Source organism: Biomphalaria glabrata, chromosome 5, assembly GCF_947242115.1.
Source record: "Biomphalaria glabrata chromosome 5, xgBioGlab47.1, whole genome shotgun sequence".
In the NCBI taxonomy this organism is placed as follows: Eukaryota; Metazoa; Mollusca; class Gastropoda; family Planorbidae; genus Biomphalaria; species Biomphalaria glabrata.
Genome location: NC_074715.1, coordinates 13,853,496 through 13,877,298, shown reverse-complemented (window position 1 = coordinate 13,877,298; position 23,803 = coordinate 13,853,496). Strand labels below are relative to the sequence as shown.

At 36.2% G+C, this 23,803-nt stretch overlaps 1 protein-coding gene across 1 annotated transcript; it reads right to left on the bottom strand.

Moving 5' to 3' along the window:
• Window positions 1-428: 428 nt before the first annotated feature.
• Window positions 429-23,602, bottom strand: LOC106061459 (annexin A4-like). The gene is made up of 9 exons (XM_013219614.2): window positions 23,447-23,602; window positions 12,954-13,029; window positions 11,829-11,923; window positions 11,568-11,681; window positions 9,569-9,659; window positions 8,742-8,890; window positions 7,884-8,061; window positions 6,766-6,878; window positions 429-1,633 (listed from the first exon to the last, which is right to left on the bottom strand). The coding sequence occupies exons 1-9, from the start codon at window positions 23,450-23,452 to the stop codon at window positions 1,505-1,507; spliced, it is 951 nt and encodes a 316-aa protein (XP_013075068.2). The 5' UTR covers window positions 23,453-23,602; the 3' UTR covers window positions 429-1,504.
• Window positions 23,603-23,803: the final 201 nt, after the last annotated feature.

Here is a 23,803-nt window from a genome sequence, read left to right as displayed (position 1 = left end):
ACAACTTGTTTTGATGGAGGACAATACATGCTCTGCATTCGATGTATGTCCTGAATGGTGCTAGAGAGCTATTAAGACATATAACAGTTCACTAAATAAATGCTGTCCATCAATAAGTAACATAAGAATATTACAGTAATTCCCCCCCCCCCCCCCCCCCCCCCCCAAAAAAAAAAATAGAAGATAGTATAGGGAGTGGAGAACCTGTGGTACTCACCATAACAGTGCACACATATCACCTTTGGAGTTGTGGGTTAACATGTATCAATTTAAATGTATGAAACAATATTTATATGTATGTGCATACCTTATGCATAGTTTTTTTTTCCAACAATACTACTTGCTTATGGATAGCCATAAGTGGCTGTTGCACCTGTGATCCCATAATTTAAAAAATCTTAATTACATTCATTAGACAAAACCATATGTTAGACAAGACAAAACCGTTTATTTCCCTTTTTATTACAACCTTTAGATCACTGTACAGTAGTTGAGTAGTAAGAACAAAGCAAGATAGTTTTATCTTTACAAAACTCATGTGTGGAAAAAAAAATCAATTTGTGTATTAAATTTAAAACCATCTGTTTGATTTAAAAACAAAAGGGTTGGCATTCAGAAAACCAAAAGTAGACCTTGAACCTAATTTTAGAACAATAGTGAAATGCTATTTGGAATAGAATTCTTTGTATGATTTCTAAGAGGGACTGCATATAACTAGTAGAAGCTTTTTTCTTAGGGCACTGCTGAAGTGGAAAATTTGTAGATAACTATAAACAAGCTTAAACATTAAGATTCAATTCATAAATTTTATTACTCCAAGTATAAGGATAGCGCACGAGGATGGACTAAATGAACGAGGAAGAGGAAGTGCGAGAACATGGTCATTACAATATTTATGTCCTGATCCAGATACATTCCCCCCTGGACATATACGATTACTTATCTAGTTAACTAAACCCGTCAACGGTACTTATGAGAACAATGAAGAAAAGAAAATGTATGAAATAGCACTGAAAGTCTTGAAAGATCAAACTAAACACACTGTTCATAGAAAGTATCAAATATTAAATGATTGTTATTGTTTACATTCCAATCACAATGACAGTGTTCATGCTATTGCTTTTGAATGTAAAGATTATTCTTTAACAAAGGAAAATATAATACAGGGTTACATCAGGTTCCAAACTTGTACTACAAAAATAAAAAAAAAGTACTGTGAAGCAAACATGGTATATACAATCTAAAATTGTTTTGTTATAAAGAAACAAAATCCTTTTAGAATCATGTGTACAATAAAAGTTGTAGACATGACTCTATTGGAAAATTATACTTAATGAATTTAAAAAATTAAATGCAAAATAATAAACAAAATTGGAATATAAAAAACATAAAAATAAAACAGAACGCTGAGCTTGAAATACTTGTTTAAAAAAAAAACCCAGACATAATCCAATGTCAAGTTCAGACAAGCTGGTTTAGTGAGAAGATTGTCATGTGATGCTGCTCAGTCTTGCATCTTGACAAGTGCAATGAGCATCTTCTTGTAGTCTCCTCCACACTCACTTTCTATGGCTTCAATCAGACTGACACCATACATAGCTTTATAGGCTCTTTCTATTTCCTCCATATCAATCTGGAAAAAAGTGAGCAAAATAAAGATTACAAAACTCTGTCATCTAAAACTTTTTCAAAGGAAATATTTACACTTCATTTTCACATTGCAACTTCTGACAACAGTTTGTTAAAAAAAATAAAATTTAAACGAGACTTTATTTTTAACTTGTTTACAGTTTGTTGACCTGTTACTAGGAGTTTTATTTTCTTAATCCTCATTTCTAAAGCAAAAAAACCTGACAAGTTGTGCATATCATTGGAATACATGTGTGTAGTGATATATGTCTCAGATGTGCTAAAACATTTAGGTCATAGATGGGTTTTCTAGCTGTGAAATACTGTTCTGGCTTAGTCATGAGGAGGATGGTTCATATTGTATCACTTTAAAAATTCATAAATATATGGCCTCCTTTACAGTCATGGGTCATCTGATAGAAATGAGATGAATGTCTAGGCATTAGCTAACATCAGAATGCTGTTGTCCACACAGCAGTTCCCCCTCTCCACACATCTGATCTATCCAAAGGAACATCAAATGCTGATAGAGTTTAGGATTAGGGGACTTGCAGATTCTACCAGGGTGTGTGCTGCAAACTGCCAATGGGTTGCCAGCTCCAGATTTTTCCTCAGGGTTGACTCCCGAAGCCATTCACATGTTTGGGTATAACTGCAAGGTAAAAGAGATTTGAATTCAGTGTTTTCCTTCTACTAGGTGGGTAGCCAGGCATGACTTAAGGTTCCTATCCTCCCTGAAGCTTAGTGGTTTAGTTGCCAGTTACTTGCCTTTGCCCCTTATCTTGTCAGTGAAAACAGTTACGCCAGACTCAATATCTGAGCCACACATGAAGGCCAGGAGTTGGACTGTTTGTCAGAGGCTATTAGAGACATATGACAGTATGAAACAAATTTATAGCACTGGTACTACACAAACTGGTTCAGACATTTGGTAAGAAGACCAGTCAATCAAGTAGCTCAATGAGTCTACACCAAGTGTTCATGCTTCATGGTGAACAGAAATCCAAGAAAAAAAAAAGGTGAAAGTGAAAGTAAACAGGACAAGTCATATGGCAAGATTAAAGCATAGTCACATAGCCTTTGCCTTCATCTCTATCTTCAAGTCATATGGCAAGATTAAAGCATAGTCACATAGCCTTTGCCTTCATCTCTATCTTCAACAAGTCATATGGCAAGATTACAGCATAGTCACATAGCCTTTGCCTTCATCTCTATCTTCAACAAGTCATATGGCAAGATTAAAGCATAGTCACATAGCCTTTGCCTTCATCTCTTATCTTCAAGTCATATGGCAAGATTAAAGCATAGTCACATAGCCTTTGCCTTCATCTCTATCTTCAACAAGTCATATGGCAAGATTACAGCATAGTCACATAGCCTTTGCCTTCATCTCTATCTTCAACAAGTCATATGGCAAGATTAAAGCATAGTCACATAGCCTTTGCCTTCATCTCTATCTTCAACAAGTCATATGGCAAGATTAAAGCATAGTCACATAGCCTTTGCCTTCATCTCTTATCTTCAACAAGTCATATGGCAAGATTAAAGCATAGTCACATAGCCTTTGCCTTCATCTCTTATCTTCAACAAGTCATGTAGCAAGATTACAGCATAGTCACATAGCCTTTGCCTTCATCTCTTATCTTCAACAAGTCATGTAGCAAGATTACAGCATAGTCACATAGCCTTTGCCTTCATCTCTTATCTTCAACAAGTCATATGGCAAGATTAAAGCATAGTCACATAGCCTTTGCCTTCATCTCTTATCTTCAACAAGTCATGTAGCAAGTCTACAGCATAGTCACATAGCCTTTGCCTTCATCTCTTATCTTCAACAAGTCATGTAGCAAGATTACAGCATAGTCACATAGCCTTTGCCTTCATCTCTTATCTTCAACAAGTCATGTAGCAAGATTACAGCATAGTCACATAGCCTTTGCCTTCATCTCTTATCTTCAACAAGTCATATGGCAAGATTAAAGCATAGTCACATAGCCTTTGCCTTCATCTCTTATCTTCAACAAGTCATGTAGCAAGATTACAGCATAGTCACATAGCCTTTGCCTTCATCTCTTATCTTCAACAAGTCATGTAGCAAGATTACAGCATAGTCACATAGCCTTTGCCTTCATCTCTTATCTTCAACAAGTCATGTAGCAAGATTACAGCATAGTCACATAGCCTTTGCCTTCATCTCTTATCTTCAACAAGTCATGTAGCAAGATTACAGCATAGTCACATAGCCTTTGCCTTCATCTCTATCTTCAAGTCATATGGCAAGATTAAAGCATAGTCACATAGCCTTTGCCTTCATCTCTTATCTTCAACAAGTCATGTAGCAAGATTACAGCATAGTCACATAGCCTTTGCCTTCATCTCTATCTTCAAGTCATGTAGCAAGATTACAGCATAGTCACATAGCCTTTGCCTTCATCTCTATCTTCAACAAGTCATGTAGCAAGATTACAGCATAGTCACATAGCCTTTGCCTTCATCTCTTATCTTCAACAAGTCATGTAGCAAGATTACAGCATAGTCACATAGCCTTTGCCTTCATCTCTATCTTCAACAAGTCATGTAGCAAGATTACAGCATAGTCACATAGCCTTTGCCTTCATCTCTATCTTCAACAAGTCATGTAGCAAGATTACAGCATAGTCACATAGCCTTTGCCTTCATCTCTATCTTCAACAAGTCATGTAGCAAGATTACAGCATAGTCACATAGCCTTTGCCTTCATCTCTTATCTTCAACAAGTCATGTAGCAAGATTACAGCATAGTCACATAGCCTTTGCCTTCATCTCTATCTTCAAGTCATATGGCAAGATTAAAGCATAGTCACATAGCCTTTGCCTTCATCTCTTATCTTCAACAAGTCATGTAGCAAGATTACAGCATAGTCACATAGCCTTTGCCTTCATCTCTATCTTCAAGTCATGTAGCAAGATTACAGCATAGTCACATAGCCTTTGCCTTCATCTCTATCTTCAACAAGTCATGTAGCAAGATTACAGCATAGTCACATAGCCTTTGCCTTCATCTCTTATCTTCAACAAGTCATGTAGCAAGATTACAGCATAGTCACATAGCCTTTGCCTTCATCTCTATCTTCAACAAGTCATGTAGCAAGATTACAGCATAGTCACATAGCCTTTGCCTTCATCTCTATCTTCAACAAGTCATGTAGCAAGATTACAGCATAGTCACATAGCCTTTGCCTTCATCTCTATCTTCAACAAGTCATGTAGCAAGATTACAGCATAGTCACATAGCCTTTGCCTTCATCTCTATCTTCAACAAGTCATGTAGCAAGATTACAGCATAGTCACATAGCCTTTGCCTTCATCTCTATCTTCAACAAGTCATGTAGCAAGATTACAGCATAGTCACATAGCCTTTGCCTTCATCTCTATCTTCAACAAGTCATGTAGCAAGATTACAGCATAGTCACATAGCCTTTGCCTTCATCTCTATCTTCAACAAGTCATGTAGCAAGATTACAGCATAGTCACATAGCATTTGCCTTCATCTCTATCTTCAACAAGTCATGTGGCAAGATTAAAGCATAGTCACATAGCCTTTGCCTTCATCTCTATCTTTAAATCAAATTATGTAGGTAAGTAGTTATGACATCATACTGTATCCACGTTTTTTTTTTTACACATAAATGTTGTCTTCCATTTTTCAGGTCTATACAATGTGACACAAGTCATGTTTTCTTCACTTAATTTCAATCTATTTGTTTCTTTAAAGTGATCCATTTTTAATACATACTATAATTAATTTTATTCATGTATTCTTAACATTAGTGAAAAGGCCTTGAATATGTTTTATCATGCTCACATCTGCAATATTTTAAGCTTTAAAATATCACTGCCTGGTATGGCAATCTCAACATAAAAAATTTAATATAATTAAAAGTTTACTTCATAGAATCCTAAATGCTGCTGGTAAAGTCATTGGCAAAAAAACAACAACATTTGGGCAGCTGTTTGAGACAAACATCCATAAAAAAAAACTAAAAAGATTCTAGAAATAAAAAATCACCCTTAGGGTCAGGATTTTGTGATTCTACCATCACAAAAAAGATACAAGACACCGATAGCAAAGACAAACAGACACAAACACTCTTTTGTTCCCTTGGCAATCAAATTATTAAATAGAAACAATCTGGTATAAACTTTGTCACATGTAAATTATGAGTGAGTCTGGTGTGAATGTACATTTTGTTTTTTTATTGCTATAATGTTTTGGTTGGTATAATGCACAAATTGTAAGACAAATTTCCTAATGGACAATATAGATTATTATTAACTCCTTGATTCTAGTGGCCTACAGTCTATGTTGATATAGTGTAACTACATTGTAGTTTGATATTTCCAAGGTCAGAATTTTTATTTTTCCCTAGTGCCATTAGAGAATGGAGTGGGTTGCCTGAATCATCCAGGAAAGCCAATGACTGAGCAGAGTTTTAAGTCATTGATTAACATGCATGACTAGATAGACACATGTGATGCTTAAGACATAATTATCTTCTTTAGTGAAGTAACATCTGTAATATATAAGATAAGAAGATAAAGAAAAGTTCTAATCACATGGGTTGCTAGGGTTGGTGTCATCTGTGGCTTCTAATACCAATCATCTTGTCTCAAAATATATTTTCCCAATAAAGTCTTTAATTGGTTAATTCTTCTCATCGAAACACAAAACTTAACATTGATTGATTGGTATGAGAGGGTTTAAAGTTGTCAATTACCTCACCACAATACAAACTTAACATTGATTGATTGGTATGAGAGGGTTTAAAGTTGTCAATTACCTCACCACAATACAAACTTAACATTCATTGATTGGTATGAGAGGGTTTAAAGTTGTCAATTACCTCACCACAATACAAACTTAACATTGATTGATTGGTATGAGAGGGTTTAAAGTTGTCAATTACCTCACCACAATACAAACTTATCATTGATTGATTGGTATGAGAGGGTTTAAAGTTGTCAATTACCTCACCACAATACAAAACTTAACATTCATTGATTGGTATGAGAGGGTTTAAAGTTGTCAATTACCTCACCACAATACAAACTTAACATTCATTGATTGGTATGAGAGGGTTTAAAGTTGTCAATTACCTCACATCTGTTAACAATTATTCTAATGAGATCCCTGTCATTAGTTCCTAGACCCTTAAAACATTCATTGAGTCTTCTGGCAAAATAGGCTGGTGTGTTCATTACGCTGTCAACTGAAATCATTTTTGAAAAAAGCATAGAAAATATTTAAAAAAAAAGAACCTTGCTTATATTCAGTGTAATTGTATCAATTAGTTTGGATCAGTCGTGTAATTAAATTTTTAATAGATCTAGACTAATTAATCTGTGCAATTAGAAATATTTCTACCAATTGTTTTTGTTTAGCGAAATTTCATGCTTTCTCAATGTGTTATGACCCTATCACTTTTCTGGACCAGTTGGAAAGGAAGGTGGGGGGCAGAAAGGGGTACCCAGGTGGATGTCATAAAAATAAACTTGTTCACTCAGGGCTCAAGCCTACTTATGGGAACATATACCACAGCATGTCAAGTATGATTACTTTCCCCTTGTTCAATACCACACAATATAATTAATTACTAATAGTTAATTAACTAATTGATTATTTTTTTTATATTCATTCTTGTTTAGTCTGTACAAGACATAATTGTGTAAAATTTAGCTTCACCGATATTGGGTGTGGGATAAAAAATGTGTGCAAACATTTTACCAGACAGAGTGAGTTGATATAAGCTTTGTAAAAAAAAAAATGTAAAAGCTATCTTTAAATTTTTTTTTTATATATTTAAATTTCATGAATTGCCTCCCTTTGGTATTGAAAAAAAAAACAACAAAAAAAAACGTATATAATATAATAATGCTTATCCATAGTTAAAACCTCGTAATCAATAAATGACAAGAACAAAAAATTATCAAGGGATGTGTTGCTGCGAGGCAGAAATCACTTAAGTACATATGAAGGGAATTTGAAGTTAGAATTCTGACTAGAGCAAGAATTGTGTTTGCTGATTGCCAAAAGGCAGCAGAGAAACCTTCTCTCAGATAGCCCCTCCCTCCACTGATCCACAAAAGGGATTGGACCATTGGAGCATGCTATTAGCATGAATGTTGCACATTATTAAAGCAATAATAAAAATAACCACAACAACAAAACAAGAATACACATTTAATGTTTTATATCATTAGTAAAAATCCATTACCAATGGCCAAGTAGCCTTCTTGTAGACTGCCACTGCATTCAGATTTAATTGAGTCCTCAAAGCTTTTACCAGCAATTTTAGCAAACTCTTTGAAGGTTTCTCTCAGCTGGGAATGGCTTCGTAGACACAGAATAGCATTGAGCTCAGCTTCATCAGTGCCCCAACGAGCCTCACCAGCCTATGTAAAAATAGAGTCAAAAAATTAAGTGCTAGACTTTATTCAGTCACCATTGATGGTTCAGTTCAACAATAGTTATTCCTTTTAATCTGTATGTATTATCAAGACAAGCTAGGATATCAGCAAATAATTCTAATATGCATATATATATATATATATATAGTCAGATCTATGTTTTTTTTGTTTTTTTTTTTTTTTTTTGGGGGGGGGGGGGAGAGAAATTGAATGAATTAAAGTGCATGTGTTTCTGTCAAAGAAGGTCTAACAAAGCCATCACAACATTTAGCAACCAAAACTAATATGAAGGTCCCATTAAAGTGGTGGACTTGAGAACATCTTAAAATAACCATTTATTTATCAATAATGAGATTTTTGGTTCAGAGATCAAATAGTTAGTTACTTTTTTTAGCTCACATAAGCGACATATAAGGGTTCAATGCTTTAAACAACTATAATAATAATACAAATCTTTATTATCTCTGAGGAAATTTGTTCTACAATTGTGCATTACAAAAAAACAAAACAATAGATAATTAGAGCAAACAATATGTAAGATAGCACACAAGATATACGTTCATGGAGCCATATCTTCATTTATTGAAAAAAGCTGATTACAGCTAGAGCACAGGTTGATGAAGCCTAAGCCAACTTAAGTTGGAATCACTATAAGCTCAACTTACATCAAATAGTTGTTGTGCATCTTTTTTAGCTCGACCACTGTCCACAGCAGCCTCTGGCTCACGCCCTGCAGCCATGAGTGAGATCATCAGACGTCGGAAATATCCTGACGTATCTCCACACAAATCATCCTCAAGGTTAGAGCCATATTCTAAAATAGACAACAATTTTTGGCTTAAATAAACAACAAGTTTGTAATTTTAAAAAATATTTTAAATTTATAACTAAAATAATGTGCTAGGATTATTCTAGGGTTAAAAAATACGACCAATAGCATTAATCAACAGGTTAATTACAGATGAACTGTTAAAAAAAAGTTTTATTACATATAAATTTCAGGGTGCTTTAAGGTTACATGTTGTCACTTAGAAGTACATAGAAGCCTAATTCTTAAAGTGCTGGTAGTGTGTGTGTGTGCATATGCGAATGTTGTTCGTGTTTGCATCTAAATATTGTTATTGTTATAATAGTAATAGCTGAGGTGGACAACTGTAGTCAAACTGAATTTCTATTTGTTTGGACCAATAAAATTCTTACCATCTCTCATCTTTTTTATATAAACACACCAAAATAATAAATATTAAATTATTAAAGGAAAGATTAAGTCAAGCAGGATAAAATAAATCATTCCAAAATTTAGAGCATAAAATTCAAAACATGAAGAAGCCAACTTAAGTTCCATATCTAGTGGAATGGGTAAAGTAAAAATGTTGTGTTTTTTTTGTTAAAACACTTAATTTGGCATGCAAGCCCCTTTAAGCAACTAGATATGAACATGTTCATCAAAATTCAATAATAAAAAGATGCATTTAAAATTGTTATGACCAACCTGCTTTATATGCTGCCTTAATTTCTTCTATCTCTTTATTGGTTTTTGTCACTAAAATTTCAACGATGCTTGTTTCATCAGTGCCAGCTCCCTATTTAATGAAAGGTTGGAAAGCTTCAGTTAAAAAAATAAAGTAAAAGATAACGAACTATGTATGGCAGAGACAATTATGTGTATGAAGTTTTTTTTTTGGTTTATCAATCATGATGGTGACAATGAGTCACAATGGCTTTAGTTTTGTCTACTGTCACTTGGTGTTCGCATCCCATGAGAAGTGTAAAGTTTAATTACAAATTGCCTTTTCAAAGCTTTGAGAAAATAAAATTAAATTAAATTACAGAAAGGAAAACAATTCATTTCCATTAGGAGTACATTCATGAACTTTTGATTTCAAAACCTTTATTATACATGAATAGAGAAGATTTTTGTTTAGTAGAGTTAAAAAAATCAGTCTGTTCAGTCAATAAGGTTCAAGCTTCAGGTTAAAAATCTACAAATGTAAATTTATTAGTGAATTCAGATTACTATATGTACTATAGGAAGATAAGCCTACATACAGTGTGTTCAATATTTTCATAATTTTTTAACTGGGATAAATAAATGTAAGAGCTGTCGCCATGAGAGTAAAATCCTGTTACCCTTTGACCTAAATATCTTATCTTATCTTATATAATACAGACATTACTTCAAAAAAGAAGATGATTACGTCCTACGCGTCATGCATTTAGTCATGCATATTAACCAATGACCTAAATTCTGCCAAGTTACTGGTTTTCCTGGCTAGCTCAGGCAACCCATTCCATGCTCTAATAGCACTAGGAAAGAAGGAGTATTTGTACAAATTTGTCCTAGCATATGGGACGAGGAATGTGCCTTTATCTTTGTATCCCTGGTATACATTGGGCAATGGGTCATCCGATTACACTTCTAAAAATACCAAGACATATATACCACCTAATTCAATAGTAACATCTAAAAATGGGTTGTTCTGCCTGTATGTGAATAGAGAACTTGATTACTTGACCAATGGCTGAACACATGAGTTTTGTGACCCAGCTGTCAATTTTTCTTAAATTTCAATTTAAACTTTTTTTGTTACATGCAGCTCATTGGAGTGTTTTCCTTTGGCTTTGGTAGCTTATTTCCTTAACAGACTTTGCAATTCGATATTATTGACCTCAAGTTTCAGCGTTAGATGTCCAGTCTTTTGAATGTGGATTCATCAAAAAAAGCATTTGTCCTTCATCTGTTTTCACAGAGTTTCGCAAGACAAAATATCCAAAACAGAAGTCTCATAAGAATCAAGCTTTCCCAGTATTCATATATTCCTAAAACTTAGAAGCAGGACTGCTATAAACATAATAAAAAAAAAGGGTCGAAAACCATGTCCGTCTAGTATGGCTTTAATATACTGAATGACTATGCAACATACTTCTCTAACATTTTGTGAACAGATTGTCACGGATGAGTTACAAGCACATGTAAAAATAAGAAGGACAACCGATACTATAAATCATATTCATAAAAAGGACATTGCCAAAACTGTTTATTTACAGAGGACTGTAATGGTGTAAAGGTAATCAAATTGTAATTCTGGAAATTCTTAGTGACAACTTGATTTTTTTAAGGTAACTGTATAGAATATTGTAAATGTCTTTTTCAGCGCGAGTTTATGTATTGGAAGTAAAAATAGAAATAAACTTTTTTTATATCTATTATATCTAATTTATAAGTCTTTAAACTGCTTTAAAAGAGAAATATATAAGGAAGTTTTGAATCTAGGATAAAAAAGAAAATATAAAAAAAAAAAAAAGGAAAGTTCTTAAAATGTCAGGAAGGAATCGAAGTTTATTCACAGACATTCTGTCATTTTTTGTTGTCAGCAATAATACTTTTAATTTGCCATGTTATTCTGGCATAGCCTGATAAAAATACAGGTCTAGCTAATGGGTTAAGAGACAACATAATAATAAAACATTTAGGTGAATATATATATTACCGAAATAGCCTTATGAAGCTGCTGGGCATCCAGCTTTCTAGGAGGAGTCAACAGAGCAAGACACACTTCCTCAAAGTCGCCTGTCAGTTCTGACTTAATGTCACTAAGTAAATCCTAAACATAGAGAATAAAGCAAAATATGAATATTGTAGAATCATATCATAAAAAATTTTGGAGTTTTATTCTTTAAGTCTTCCAACTATAAAACTTTCATTTATTTTAAGCCACTAGTTTTTTTTTTGGACACTTTGGATTGCAAACCTTTCCATAGGCTGTTTTATATGCCTGGGCGATTTCAATTCTTTGTTGACAGTTATGGTTTCCAAGAATGTGAATAATAGCAGCTTCATCAGTGCCTGAAACAGAAATTGCCAGTTAAAAGTTGATCTATTTGCTACATGTTCAAATTAATGAACCTAATAATAATATCAATAATGACAATACTGTCAGAACTAAACCCAAGAATGTACAGCTGCTCCTAAAAATTGGGTATGCATATAGGGGCCTTGATATATATATTACATTCTGAAAAATATAATTGTATTCATCATCATCAAACTCCATATGAGTGAGGGCTTGAGAGGCTCCAATCCTCTCTTGCAAAAGCCCTGGACAGAAAACCTGCTGTTTTGCATATCATAATGTCACCATACAGGCCTGGACAGCCTCCACCAAAGGGAAGTGCTGTCAAGGCGCCTCCCAGACTCCATGGGCTTTTTGGGACTTGTCCCAGCACTCAAACCACTTTTCCATTTCTGTTGCCAGTCATAGCTATGTGACTCGGTACCCACTGCATTATTACAGGGGTGTCATAGCGTTGCTTTATGTTGTGTGAGGCCATGATGAAAGTGTTGATATTGGGGGGCCAGATAATTAATACAGAATTACTGTTACACAATATTTTAACATTTTTTCTTTGAACATGGAAACAGAACATATTAACCCAATGCTAGGAGTGTCCAGGGAAGCTTAAAGACACTAATAAACCTATCTACTCCTTTGTGATAGTGGCTGTAAATCATAATCTTTAATCACTCTATGCACATCAAAAAGCTTTAGGGAGCTGTCAAATAATTTAAGAAAAAAAAGGCTTCAGTTCAAAACACTAATGGTAATTACAATATATTTTGTTTTGTACTTAACACATTTCAATCCATATAGAGCTGGGGTGAGAGTGGTAGCTTGGTTTCCTAAATAAGAATAATGACATTATTTCAAACATTGAGACTTAGCAAGATTAGAGCAACTAATTTGCAGTCTCCATTTGATAATGAGTAGCTTTCATTCAGGATTCAGACCTCAAAGCTACTGATGTATATGGGGGTCACATGACAAATTGAAGTAGCCTATTGCTACATTTATAGCATCTACATAAAGTTAGCTCACCGAATCCTGCCATAGCACTCCTGAGCTTTGCAGCAGCATCTGCAGCCTTGAAGTCTGGACGATGCTTGACTGAGCCCTATGAAACAGAATTATGTTGAAGTTTCTATTTAGGCCTAACACAAGTGGCGTTTAATCATTAAGTGAAAAATCGAGTTGCGAATGGATAGATCTTTATATAGATCTTGGCTATCTCTCTAAAATTTATAATAATTGTGTAGAAGAATGAACTGTTAAAGTTTTTGTTTCTTTATTGCGTTTTATCGACTTTTAAAATTATATAACAAAGAGTAAGAGGCTATCAACAGATTATGAGGAAAAAAAACGTAGGGAAAAAAAGAGGCAAGGCAAAAGAGAGAATTAGAGACAAATAAAGATTTATAACGGCTTGTATTCTTATCCAAAAATTATGGAGGGGTGCATTATTTCATGTAGTTTGGCAGACCCAGACGTGACCTACTTAGTTAGCAACTTTTAACACAGACAAGCCATTAATAATGCTCTCTTTTTGCCATTGTTACTCATTATCTAAATAACAAGAGAAACCATAGCAGATAAGTGAAAGCTATAATCATACATAGTAGCTTATAATAAATGATACCATAAATTCTGAACACTTCAATTAAAATATTATATCCCTGTTGACTAATTACTGTACTCACTGTACGCACGTCAATGAACCATATCAATCCATATATTTTACATAGGCTTCAAGATGCTCGAATTATCACATAAAACTCCTTTTAAAAATAAGTTACGGAGGTAGCCCGGCAAACTAGGTAAGTCAGGTGTTTCTAGATCTAACTGTGGTGTTGAGCGGGTCTAAGAATGTTTGGTCTATAACAGCACCGGGGGGGGGGGGGGTTCAACAGTTTCGTTTGCATCAACTTTGGGTAGAAATAAAGAACCCAGATTCACTAAATATAGATAATTGAAAATCGGGATTTTAAAAAAAATGTTGGTAATTATTGTATAGACTGTTGGGACACCATACTAGAATTTAATTTGTATGGTGCCCCAACGGTCAAACAGACTAAGGGACAGGCGAAGTTGAATATTAGGTTATCTCCCTTTAATATTAAACGGGGCCGTCTTCACCGACTAAGGCAGAAAAAGCTACTTTTATACTTTTAATATAAACTTTATTTTGCCTAGACTCTAATTACGGGTTACAGAAAAGAATCAATGATTGTACAATGCTGTTCAAATGCTACATATAGGCCTATTTCGCAGAAAATGACAACTTATAGTTTTTTCGTTATACACGTTGCGTTTACCATTATAAACACGACTAGCAATAAACAAACAGCACTATACACAATTAATACGCTTCTACAGTCTTCAGCTAAGGCTGACTAAGAATGTACTTAGTTTTAAGGTCATGCTTAGAGGATTCTAGATTTAAAAGAGAAGCCTCTCAGTCTGTAATCTTGCTTGCGCGTTGGACTGTCGTTCAGACTTACCGATAGTCCCGGGCTCAAACCCTGCCCGCTTCCATCCCCCGACGTCCTGCAGGAGGTTTGGACTATGCAGTAAATTATCTTCGACTCTGACGAAACATCCTAAGCATTTTACAAATCAAACACTTTGTTTGGCTCTACGTGGGCAAGAAAGACAGGCGATTGTAGGCTATTTGGCACAATTTAGGCCATGCTGTCGGCGATTGTAAGGTTCATAAATAGTTCAAAAAGTATTTCAAATCGGACAAACCATTGTACCATTCATTAATTCACTACTTGCCATTTTGTACATCCGCTTCTTCACTTGAGTTCTGCCAGAACCTCTCTGCTGTCTTCAGCGAGTCTCGTGTCAGTTCTTACAACTGTCTCTGTTGCTGTTAGATCTACTTGCTGCAGTCTCATCACGGCACTGACGATCGTTGTTGGACGCTCTGTGTAACATGCTGAGATTCCTAAAAACGATTTCTACGTAAACCTTGACAAATCGATGGGATCTTTTTTTTTTTTCTACCAGTTACTTTGTACAAATGTCTGGCGTGTGGCCCTCTGAGATTTGCCAACAATTATATAAACAAATATTAATTCAATGCAGTCTTTTTGACGTCAGTCTTCTTCTTCCTTGTTCTCATTATTATATTGGAGCGTTCAGACCAATATATGAGATGAACTGTGCAGTGGTTTCCAAATCAGGGAGCTCTCCATGTAGTTTTCTTTCTGTAGGGGTGTTTGCCAGTAGCGAAGGGGCAAACAATTTTAAATTCCATCTTTATTTTCCAAATAATTAGGCTATATAAACTGCATATCCTAAATGTCGTGCGCATCTTGCTTGGTATTTTCTTTTGTGCACCATAAGATTTTGTTAGTTTTTAGTTTCTAAGGATGCGCTATATTGGTGTCATTGTTCTCTTGTTTTGCCTTGAGATGGAGTTCTCTGTGTGGTTTTCTTGCCCCAGTATTGGGGACGCAGGCTCGGGACTCTGCTGGAGTCGAGTCTGAGTTGTAGGCTTGGTTTTTGACTATTGCCCGTGGCGTTGGGGTGGGGAGTTGTGAGCCCTGATCGACTATGGCGCTGAGATTAAGGTGTGCTATAGTTCCTTTGAATGTAATTTGTAATTGCCTTGTAAATGCTATTGATATTTATTCGTAATGTATGCCTCATCATATCATTAACCCATTAAACCTTTGTTGTTATATGCAATATTGTTATTCACTAGTATACGTTAATATTTGGTTTATTCGTTCCCGGATACTCATTGCATAAATTGATTGCTAGACTGTTTAGCCAAGGCTAAATTACAACCCCGGCAGAAAATTAATAAACACTGTTCAGGTGGGGAGCCCGGCGAAGTACATCATACCCTAGATGAGCCCGGGAACAAAACCCTCCTGACACTAAACAGCCCATGTATTGACACCAATAAATATTTAACAAATTTAAAAAGTTTGTGGTAAATCAAATCGTTGGTGTATCCGCTGCACACAAACAACAACACGGAAGTATTGAAAAGCTATACATCCACAGGACCTATATATGGATCTATAGGTCTGTCATCATCATTGTGTGCTCATTGAGCACTGCAAAATCACAGTTCTCAATGCTCTCGTTTTTAAAGTTTAGTTGACTATGTGGGTAATTTTTCAATTGAGTGTCCTTGACATTGTATATGCTGTCAATTGGATTAAAAATTCTCTCCCAAGTCCCAATCTTCCTTTTCCTTTTTCTTCAGGTTTCATTGTATCGACAATTGACCCCCATATTTCTCAATATCACTTTCTCTTCTTTTTTCCCCTGTATTTTCTTGCTTAATAAAAGACCGTAAATGTGATCATCAAAATGTGAATAAAGAGCAGAGAACTATGATTAACTATAATACGAAAATCCCCAATGGAATAAAACAAAAGTAGCCTACATTTTAAAAAAAAATTCCTTCCCACGTGCGTTTAGGCCTACACACTCTAGCAAAGACTGAATCCATTCTTACGATGGGGCTTTTATGTGTATGTACACAAACACGCACACTTACTGTTTAAATCTAGACCTATATATGCAAAACGCACAGACATGAATAGATGTGTTGCAAGACAGGTTCTGAACGAAAAGTCTCAATCAAGACTAAAATCCATCATACGCTGGATGAGTGTGTGGTATGCATCGGTATAGGCCTACCACTAGCACGGTTCATCGCCTACACCTTTCCATACTTTAAAAGGGGGTGGGGGGTACAGCATTGGGAGTGTTAACTACCGTAATCGCGCCCACGCGTAAAAAGTAGAGGCAGCTGTTTATAATTGTTGATGTGTCATGTTAAAACAACAAGTATGACGGATATTTTTTGTTCCAAGACTCATTGGATACATCTTGCAACAACGATAGCAGAGAGACCACAGATAGGCCTATAGGCTATGTTTATGAGAGCGACACACGTTATGGGATAATTACATTATATATAAACATTAATAAACAATATTGTTTGATGAATAAACTACGAGATGATTACACAAAGTGGTCTATAGGGCAGTTGTTGTAAAGGTCATATAATTCTGTGGTTAACGAGGGTGACATGTGGCCAGCACAACGACCAACCGCTGGGTGGACTCAAACGAATATTCCGATGATGACACAAAAAGATAACTAAATACTTGGCAATATGTTGACTTCATTTTCCTTTGTTACTACATGACTATAGCTAGCCTACTTTATTAGATCACCATTTCAAGCCTATGAGAGTAGCCTAAATGCCCCAGAAAACTGCTGGTTATCAGACAATAGGAAAAGAAGACAAATGAGTTTGTACTGTTACAAGTCAAAACACTCTGGCTGGCAAAAAAAGGAGAAACTCCTCAATACTATGAAGAGATCTGAACTGGTTCGGTCATAGTGTAAAACATGATTCCCTTTCAAAAGACATTTTTCAAGGTGCAGTGGAAGAGTCGTCCAAAGAAAAGCTGACTGGACAACCTGAAATAATGGACAGGCCTTTCTCGTGATATTCTGCCTCAAACAGATATTGTCTGTACCATACCACGGGAATAGCTCATGCGTTAAAATTTTTTTTTTAGATAAACTACAACATTAATTGGACGTCCAAAACAATGTCGACATGTCAATACACTTAGACCAACCGGTGTTAAGAAAATTCAAATATCCTTTTAATACAACTTTTTTTTCTCCACTCCCTGAGGCTATTTTACATTTAACATATATGCTTACATCTCCACACCTATTTTATACCTATCTTATCTGACAGGTGAAAGAAAATGTCATACATACATTTCATTGGACAAACTTACATGTGTCACAGTGATGCACTTTTTTTTAAAGGTAAATAAACGAAAACATAACTAACATTTTTTTTAAGGTGAGTGTACAAGTTACGCTTTCGCGCGCGTGTGTTAAATAACAGTGATGGACAATCTCTGACGTTACAAGTATCTACTGAAACTAATGTAGGTCACAATAGAGTGACCAGACTTCCGTTGCCTATAGATCTTTTCTTTGAAGTCTATATGCTGTCCTTGTTTTATGTTTTCTAGTGTAGTACGCAAGCTTTAATGATTGAAGTTTAAAGTTTAATATGACACTGTAAAAGTCAAAGTCAGATAAAAAGTAGCCGTTGCAGCGGAAGTTTGCAAGCTGCAAATATCATGGAATCGGAGTTTCAATCTCTTTTCTAGACCTACACGTGACGGATGGACAGACAGACCAACACAAATCTAACAGCGGCTAAATTTGTGATGTCTTAATTATATGATCAATGATGTGATTTTCAGACTCCGAAGCAGTGATCGCCTCTGTTTAATCATGTACAGGAGTGATAAACATAAGGCTACACCATTTCAGTTGCTCTGTTGGTGTAGAATATATGTATTACACAAATAACAAACTAGTGTTTAAGAGGGAAGACATATTAGGAACTCCATTTATTACAAAAACACAAGCGGTGTTGCACTGACGCGCTAGTGTGCAAATGTACATATAATACCAATATGTTACAGTTGGAATTACTAAGCACGCACTTTCAAAGAGGAGTTATTAAATGAAAAGAAAGTGGAAAAAGTTTTTAGGCTTTGTAACATGGATAAAGGGGAAGCACTTACAAACTACTAAAAAGGCTTATGTTAATGATGAATTGATCCTGATGCATCTAAAGATTTCATATACCCAATAAATCTTATATTTTGAATCAATTACTAATTTTTCAAAAAAAAAAATTTTTTTTGCCTAGCGCATCTTTCATACTTGGTCCGATCTCCCTTTGTGGACCAGCCGAGAGAAGGTTTCAGTGCTGCCCTTAGGCAAACACAGCTCTGCTCGAGTCGAGATTCGAACTTCAGCCCCTCTTGATAGGTAGCCAAGCGGTTTATGCGTCTCAGTCCCACATTCTATTACATTTGTGACCTTAGAAATTTGAATCACTCGGTAATCACAGGCCTTACCACAATTCGTCCGGCTAACTCACGTTGCAAGGTAAAAACAGCGTGGGAATCTAGGTCTAGGTCTAGGGGGCACACTTTTACTTGGCAGCGCTCCAGATATTGGAACATTTCGACAACTTTGACTCACTCCAGAGATTGAAGTATTAACAGATCTAGGTCACTTCCTGACAAATGGTTCAAAGGTTCTCAAACAGTCACTGAGAAATGTTCTTTAAAATGTTTCTAGAAAATACCGGTACACTAATTTAAAAACATGAACAATGCCACGAGTTGAATCGTAGACAAATCAATTCATCAGTTTAGCCTCTGGACGCTTGGGATAAAACAAAATCAGCAGAGTAGCCTACGTCATTGCCGTCTCTCGATGTAGCTCCACTACAAATATACTATGACTATTATGGCATTTATTGTGGCTCATATTTTGAAACAAGAAAAACATTAAAAATATAAAAAAAAAGACAATATCTCTTTTATGTAACTTATAGAGTATAGAGAGATTTGTTCTCTTAAAAATTAATGAATGTTAGATTAAAAAACAATGGAACATTTTTACCCCGTCCCCTTCTCCCTGAGAAAGAATCCTGGTTAAGCCATAGACTATATACAGTCTATGGTTCAGCGAATGCATAGCTCTAGTACACTTTTAATATTTCAATGATAAGCATTTGATTCTAGACTCAGAAGACGATGCGCTAAATTTTCATGAACATTTTTTTTAAACTCTTGAATCAATAAAGCCTTACATGATAACGGTCAGACTAGAGTTTTCCCAGTGTGGCCAACGAGCTAGTCATTCTTTTCTCAGCGATATACACCGACTGTTAAAGTTCTAGGAAAATCGTTAGATCGGCTGTCCATGCAGGTTTCTGGCTGGTTCCAGGTTCCATGAAGTTCTGGCTTGAATAGAGGTATTGTCAAAATGAAAATGATCGAAATCAGGCGCCGATGGCGAACTCCTTGCCTCAGATAGACAACAGAATTGTCTATTTTGGATTGTGGAAAAATATATAGGCTGGAATCCAGGTCACAACCTGTTCTGTTTACACACGTGAAATACTGCACTCTTCTTTAATCTTAAGGCTAGAAGAGACCATCCTTATTATTATCTCAGGCTTGACATAACATAGATCTGTAGGCGTAATAGAAATGTGAAGAAGGGAGACAATTTAGAATTATTTTGTGAACTTTATCAACGTCGACATAGGCAGGACCAGACTGCATAGAGCACAGGAAGTAATTCTGTGTGTTTAAAATTGTGACATTTTGAATGTTAGATTACATGTACGAACACAGGGGCGTAGCTAGGGAGTTCCCACCATTTGGGGGCCCGGTGGGCTTGACCTCTTTGGGGGCCCCCTGCATTTTGCGTAATATTTAATATTTAATGTAAAAAAACCCCACTCATTTGGGTCCCCCCCTCAAGTGGGGGCGCGTGGGAATTTTCAAATTCCCCCCTCCTCTCTCCACCCTAGCTGCGCCACTGTAGGAACACATATTTTCTTTCATGAACAAGTCGAGTTTGAAGAACACAATACAGATCTAGGTCAAATTTAGTATTCAATAGACATGTCTCATGCTTCTGAACCCTATATTCAGATGCCCCCCCCCCTCATATTGGATATGGATCAATGCATATTAATATATTAATATGTCAATCATACTTTTGTATAAAATTCTGAAAAAAAAACAACAACAAACAAACACAGTTACTGCTCTTTTCTGTCTGAATTTTAACGCAGCTACGTCATATCTGTATGCCCCCACATTACCGCTATAATCTGTCACACTGTGACATTCACCTGTGTCACACATACACACGTGGATGACAGAAGGTGCACACAACATCACGCGCCTCAGTCTAGGTGTAAAAAACAAATAAGGAATGTCTTCAAAAGAGAAAGCAGAAAGAACACGAGCACAATAAAAGTAAAAGTAAGATGGTGACGCTGGAGCTAAAGAGTACAGTACACAGTAGCCTACCAGTGGCCTCGTTTTAGTTTCAGTATTTTAAGAAGAAAAAATAATAATTCGCTGACACGCCAGATCAATAGTTCTGAGAAGACATGATGGTTTCTCGAAGTGACGGTGGCAGAGTCGTTATGGGGAAGCTCACTGTCTCAAATAGTTCTAATGTAATTTTATAGCCCGTATAAAGGACGGCAGTGATTATAGCTCTGATCATATTGCTTATGTTAACAACATGGTATAGTGACAGAAGTAGAAAGAAAGGTGAAAGTGCAACAGCCCCTGGTCATTACATATGCCCCAACCTGTGACCGCTGCTGTGTCTCAAGGATTGATCTCTTTAGTTACACAAGAAGTTGGAAAGGGAATAGATTGTCTCCCTAGACGTAAAATGCCACAGAGAGAGATGGTGACTTTCTAGTCTATATAGAGGACAGTCTGCAAATAATCTATGGGACCTTGGGCTTAACTGGAAAGCAAACTTTTACAGGATGGCTAATGTCTAACTTAGTGATTCCCAAAGTGGTGTTTGTGGTCTATACATCTACGACGACTTCCAAGGGGTCTACGAGACAAAAACGTTTGTGAACCACTGATCGAACTTATAGGCAAACTCTGATTTGATGGCTTACTTCTGGGCCGGCCTTAGGCATAGGCAAACTAGGCAGCCGACTAGGGCCTCCAATTACCTTAGGCCGGCCTTGCTTACTTAATACGCTCTACCGGACAGCAATTTAATATGTTTTCCCGGACAGCGCAAACAAAAGCTATGCTACCATAATGTTATGTGTCTGTGTGCGCAACGCATACAAACAAAACTTTATATTAAAATATGCTCCATCAAAACACATTGAGGCCATCGCCCACTCTTCTCTTATTAATGACTCCGCTACATCCACGTAAAAACACACTCACACACACACACTCACACACACAGCTAAGATGATGAAACTGCTTGTTATAAAAAAAAAGGATAATAACGTATTATATAAGGGTGTGTGTAATTGTATGTAAGTATGCATGGATAATGGCTATGTCTTCGATCCGTTTCACATGGCTACCAAAACCCAGCTGCGACCTGCATATTTTTCCACGTCTATGCAGACAGAGCCGTTGTCCGCCAGGGGTCTATTTATGTTTTCTTTGCGTCTTCTGCGCCTGTCTGTCCATTTGTACTACTGTAACGGAAACCGGAGTACTCAGCAAACTCCCTACCGCCCACCCATAAAAGCTAGATCCTCCTCTAGAGGTGGGCAACGCCCCTGGTTGAGGAGCACTCGTTTCAGACTAGAAAAGTCGCTGCACTTGACATCGATAACTTAATAGTCTAGGGTTGGGGAGAAGCGGGGAGGCTTTGGAGACTAGTATACTAGAACAGAAATTAATGTTGCTTATATTTGATTTTTGTGTTTATTTAATACTATCGTAATCATTTGTTTGTGTGTCGTCACATTATGCTCTCCCTTCTAGGCTAAGTGTCTAAGAATGATCTCCCTTGCTGACCACATAGTCGGCTTGAAATCGAAATGAACCAAACAAAAAACAACATTGATTAGGTGAAGTTCCAGTGTACACTAACAATACGAAATGAAGTTGCAGTGTTGCCCGGTACGTCGCTAGATTGAAAGGCTTAAAATTTTGTAAAGGAAGGGCATTGTAAGAGTAAGTTAAATTTCCCTTTGAGCCCTAAAGATCCTGATATTAAAAAATCCCAGAGACCCGGGACTCCTCAGTTCGGAAGCCAAGCGCTTTTTACAACTCAGCCACCGCGACTCTGAAGTGCAATGAGAAATATATAATGATAGTCAAAGTAGATCTAGTCTATTAAAGTGTTGTGTTTTAGTTATAAACTATACATGTTACACAGCACGCTCAAGAAAAAAAAACGAAATGTAAATGTGTTGTGCTACAGAAAGGCCTGAAGGTGTGTGTTTACACAGTGGGCATTTAGAGCACTGTCCTGTTTTCTTATGTACTGAAGTGAAAATACCTGGGTGCTTGGGAAGCCTGTAGGCCTATTCAGATGCCCCCCTCTCATGCTGGGTCTGTGTGTGTGTGTGTGTGTGTGTGTGTGTGAAAGAGAGAGGTATAGAAGAAGGAAGTGTTTAAAAAGTAAAAGTATGAAATAGCGTTCAGTTTAGGAAATATATAAAGAGTGCAGGAAACTCTAAAAAAGGTATAGAAAATAAATCAAAGGGACGTTTTCCTTTATATGCATGTGTCAATGACTTCAATCGAAAAGAAGGGACCGAAGCAAGACTAAGACTGATCTATTGATCCTATGGAAATTCGTTGTGATTACAAGGACTCTTTTCTCAATCAAAACAACACATAGAACAGACACAAGAAATGGAGAGAGAGAGAGAGAGAGAGAGAGAGAGAGAGAACCCTTATACTTATGTGAAAAAAAAACCTAAAGAAAAACCGTAAAATAAGAGTTTATAAAATGAATTGATAATTGTGTATATCCAATTCAAATCGTTTTATTTTCTTTTCATTAGAAACGCAATATCAATCAAGATCCATTCTCTAGGATTTAAGAGTACATGACAGTTTTACAGGCTTCTAGATCTAACATCCTCAAAAACAAAATAAAGCAAATAGTTTAACTAGTTGTAACATAATTTTACTTACGGGCATTCTTGATTTGTTACAGGGGAGATAAACCAAAAAGAGTGCAGTGCAGTCTGACTAGATTGTACGATCGCTCTTTCCCGGCTGCCACGGTCTAGTTATAAAATTATGGACGATAACCTAGCATCCCTCTTCGAGGAAAATGAGCCGTCCCAAACATCCTCACTCGGTCAGTGTTATGTGGCGATACCATTTTTCAAGTGACACGCCCAAACAGGGGAGATAGATTTTAAAACTTTCAATATTATGAACATCATCTAAATTACGGATAGTTGAGCTTCGGCGTTTCATAATAACTATGCAATGTCTTAAACAGAAGTGTAGGAGAGAAGCATCATCCATTCTTTTTATTACAAT

Coding starts and splice junctions, on each gene's coding strand:
- LOC106061459 (XM_013219614.2), bottom strand. Junction 8,891..9,568: donor TAAGGCAGCATATAAAGCAG/GTTGGTCATAAC, acceptor TGTCTATTTTAG/AATATGGCTCTAACCTTGAG. Junction 1,634..6,765: donor TAATTGTTAACAGATGTGAG/GTAATTGACAAC, acceptor ACTTTTTTCCAG/ATTGATATGGAGGAAATAGA.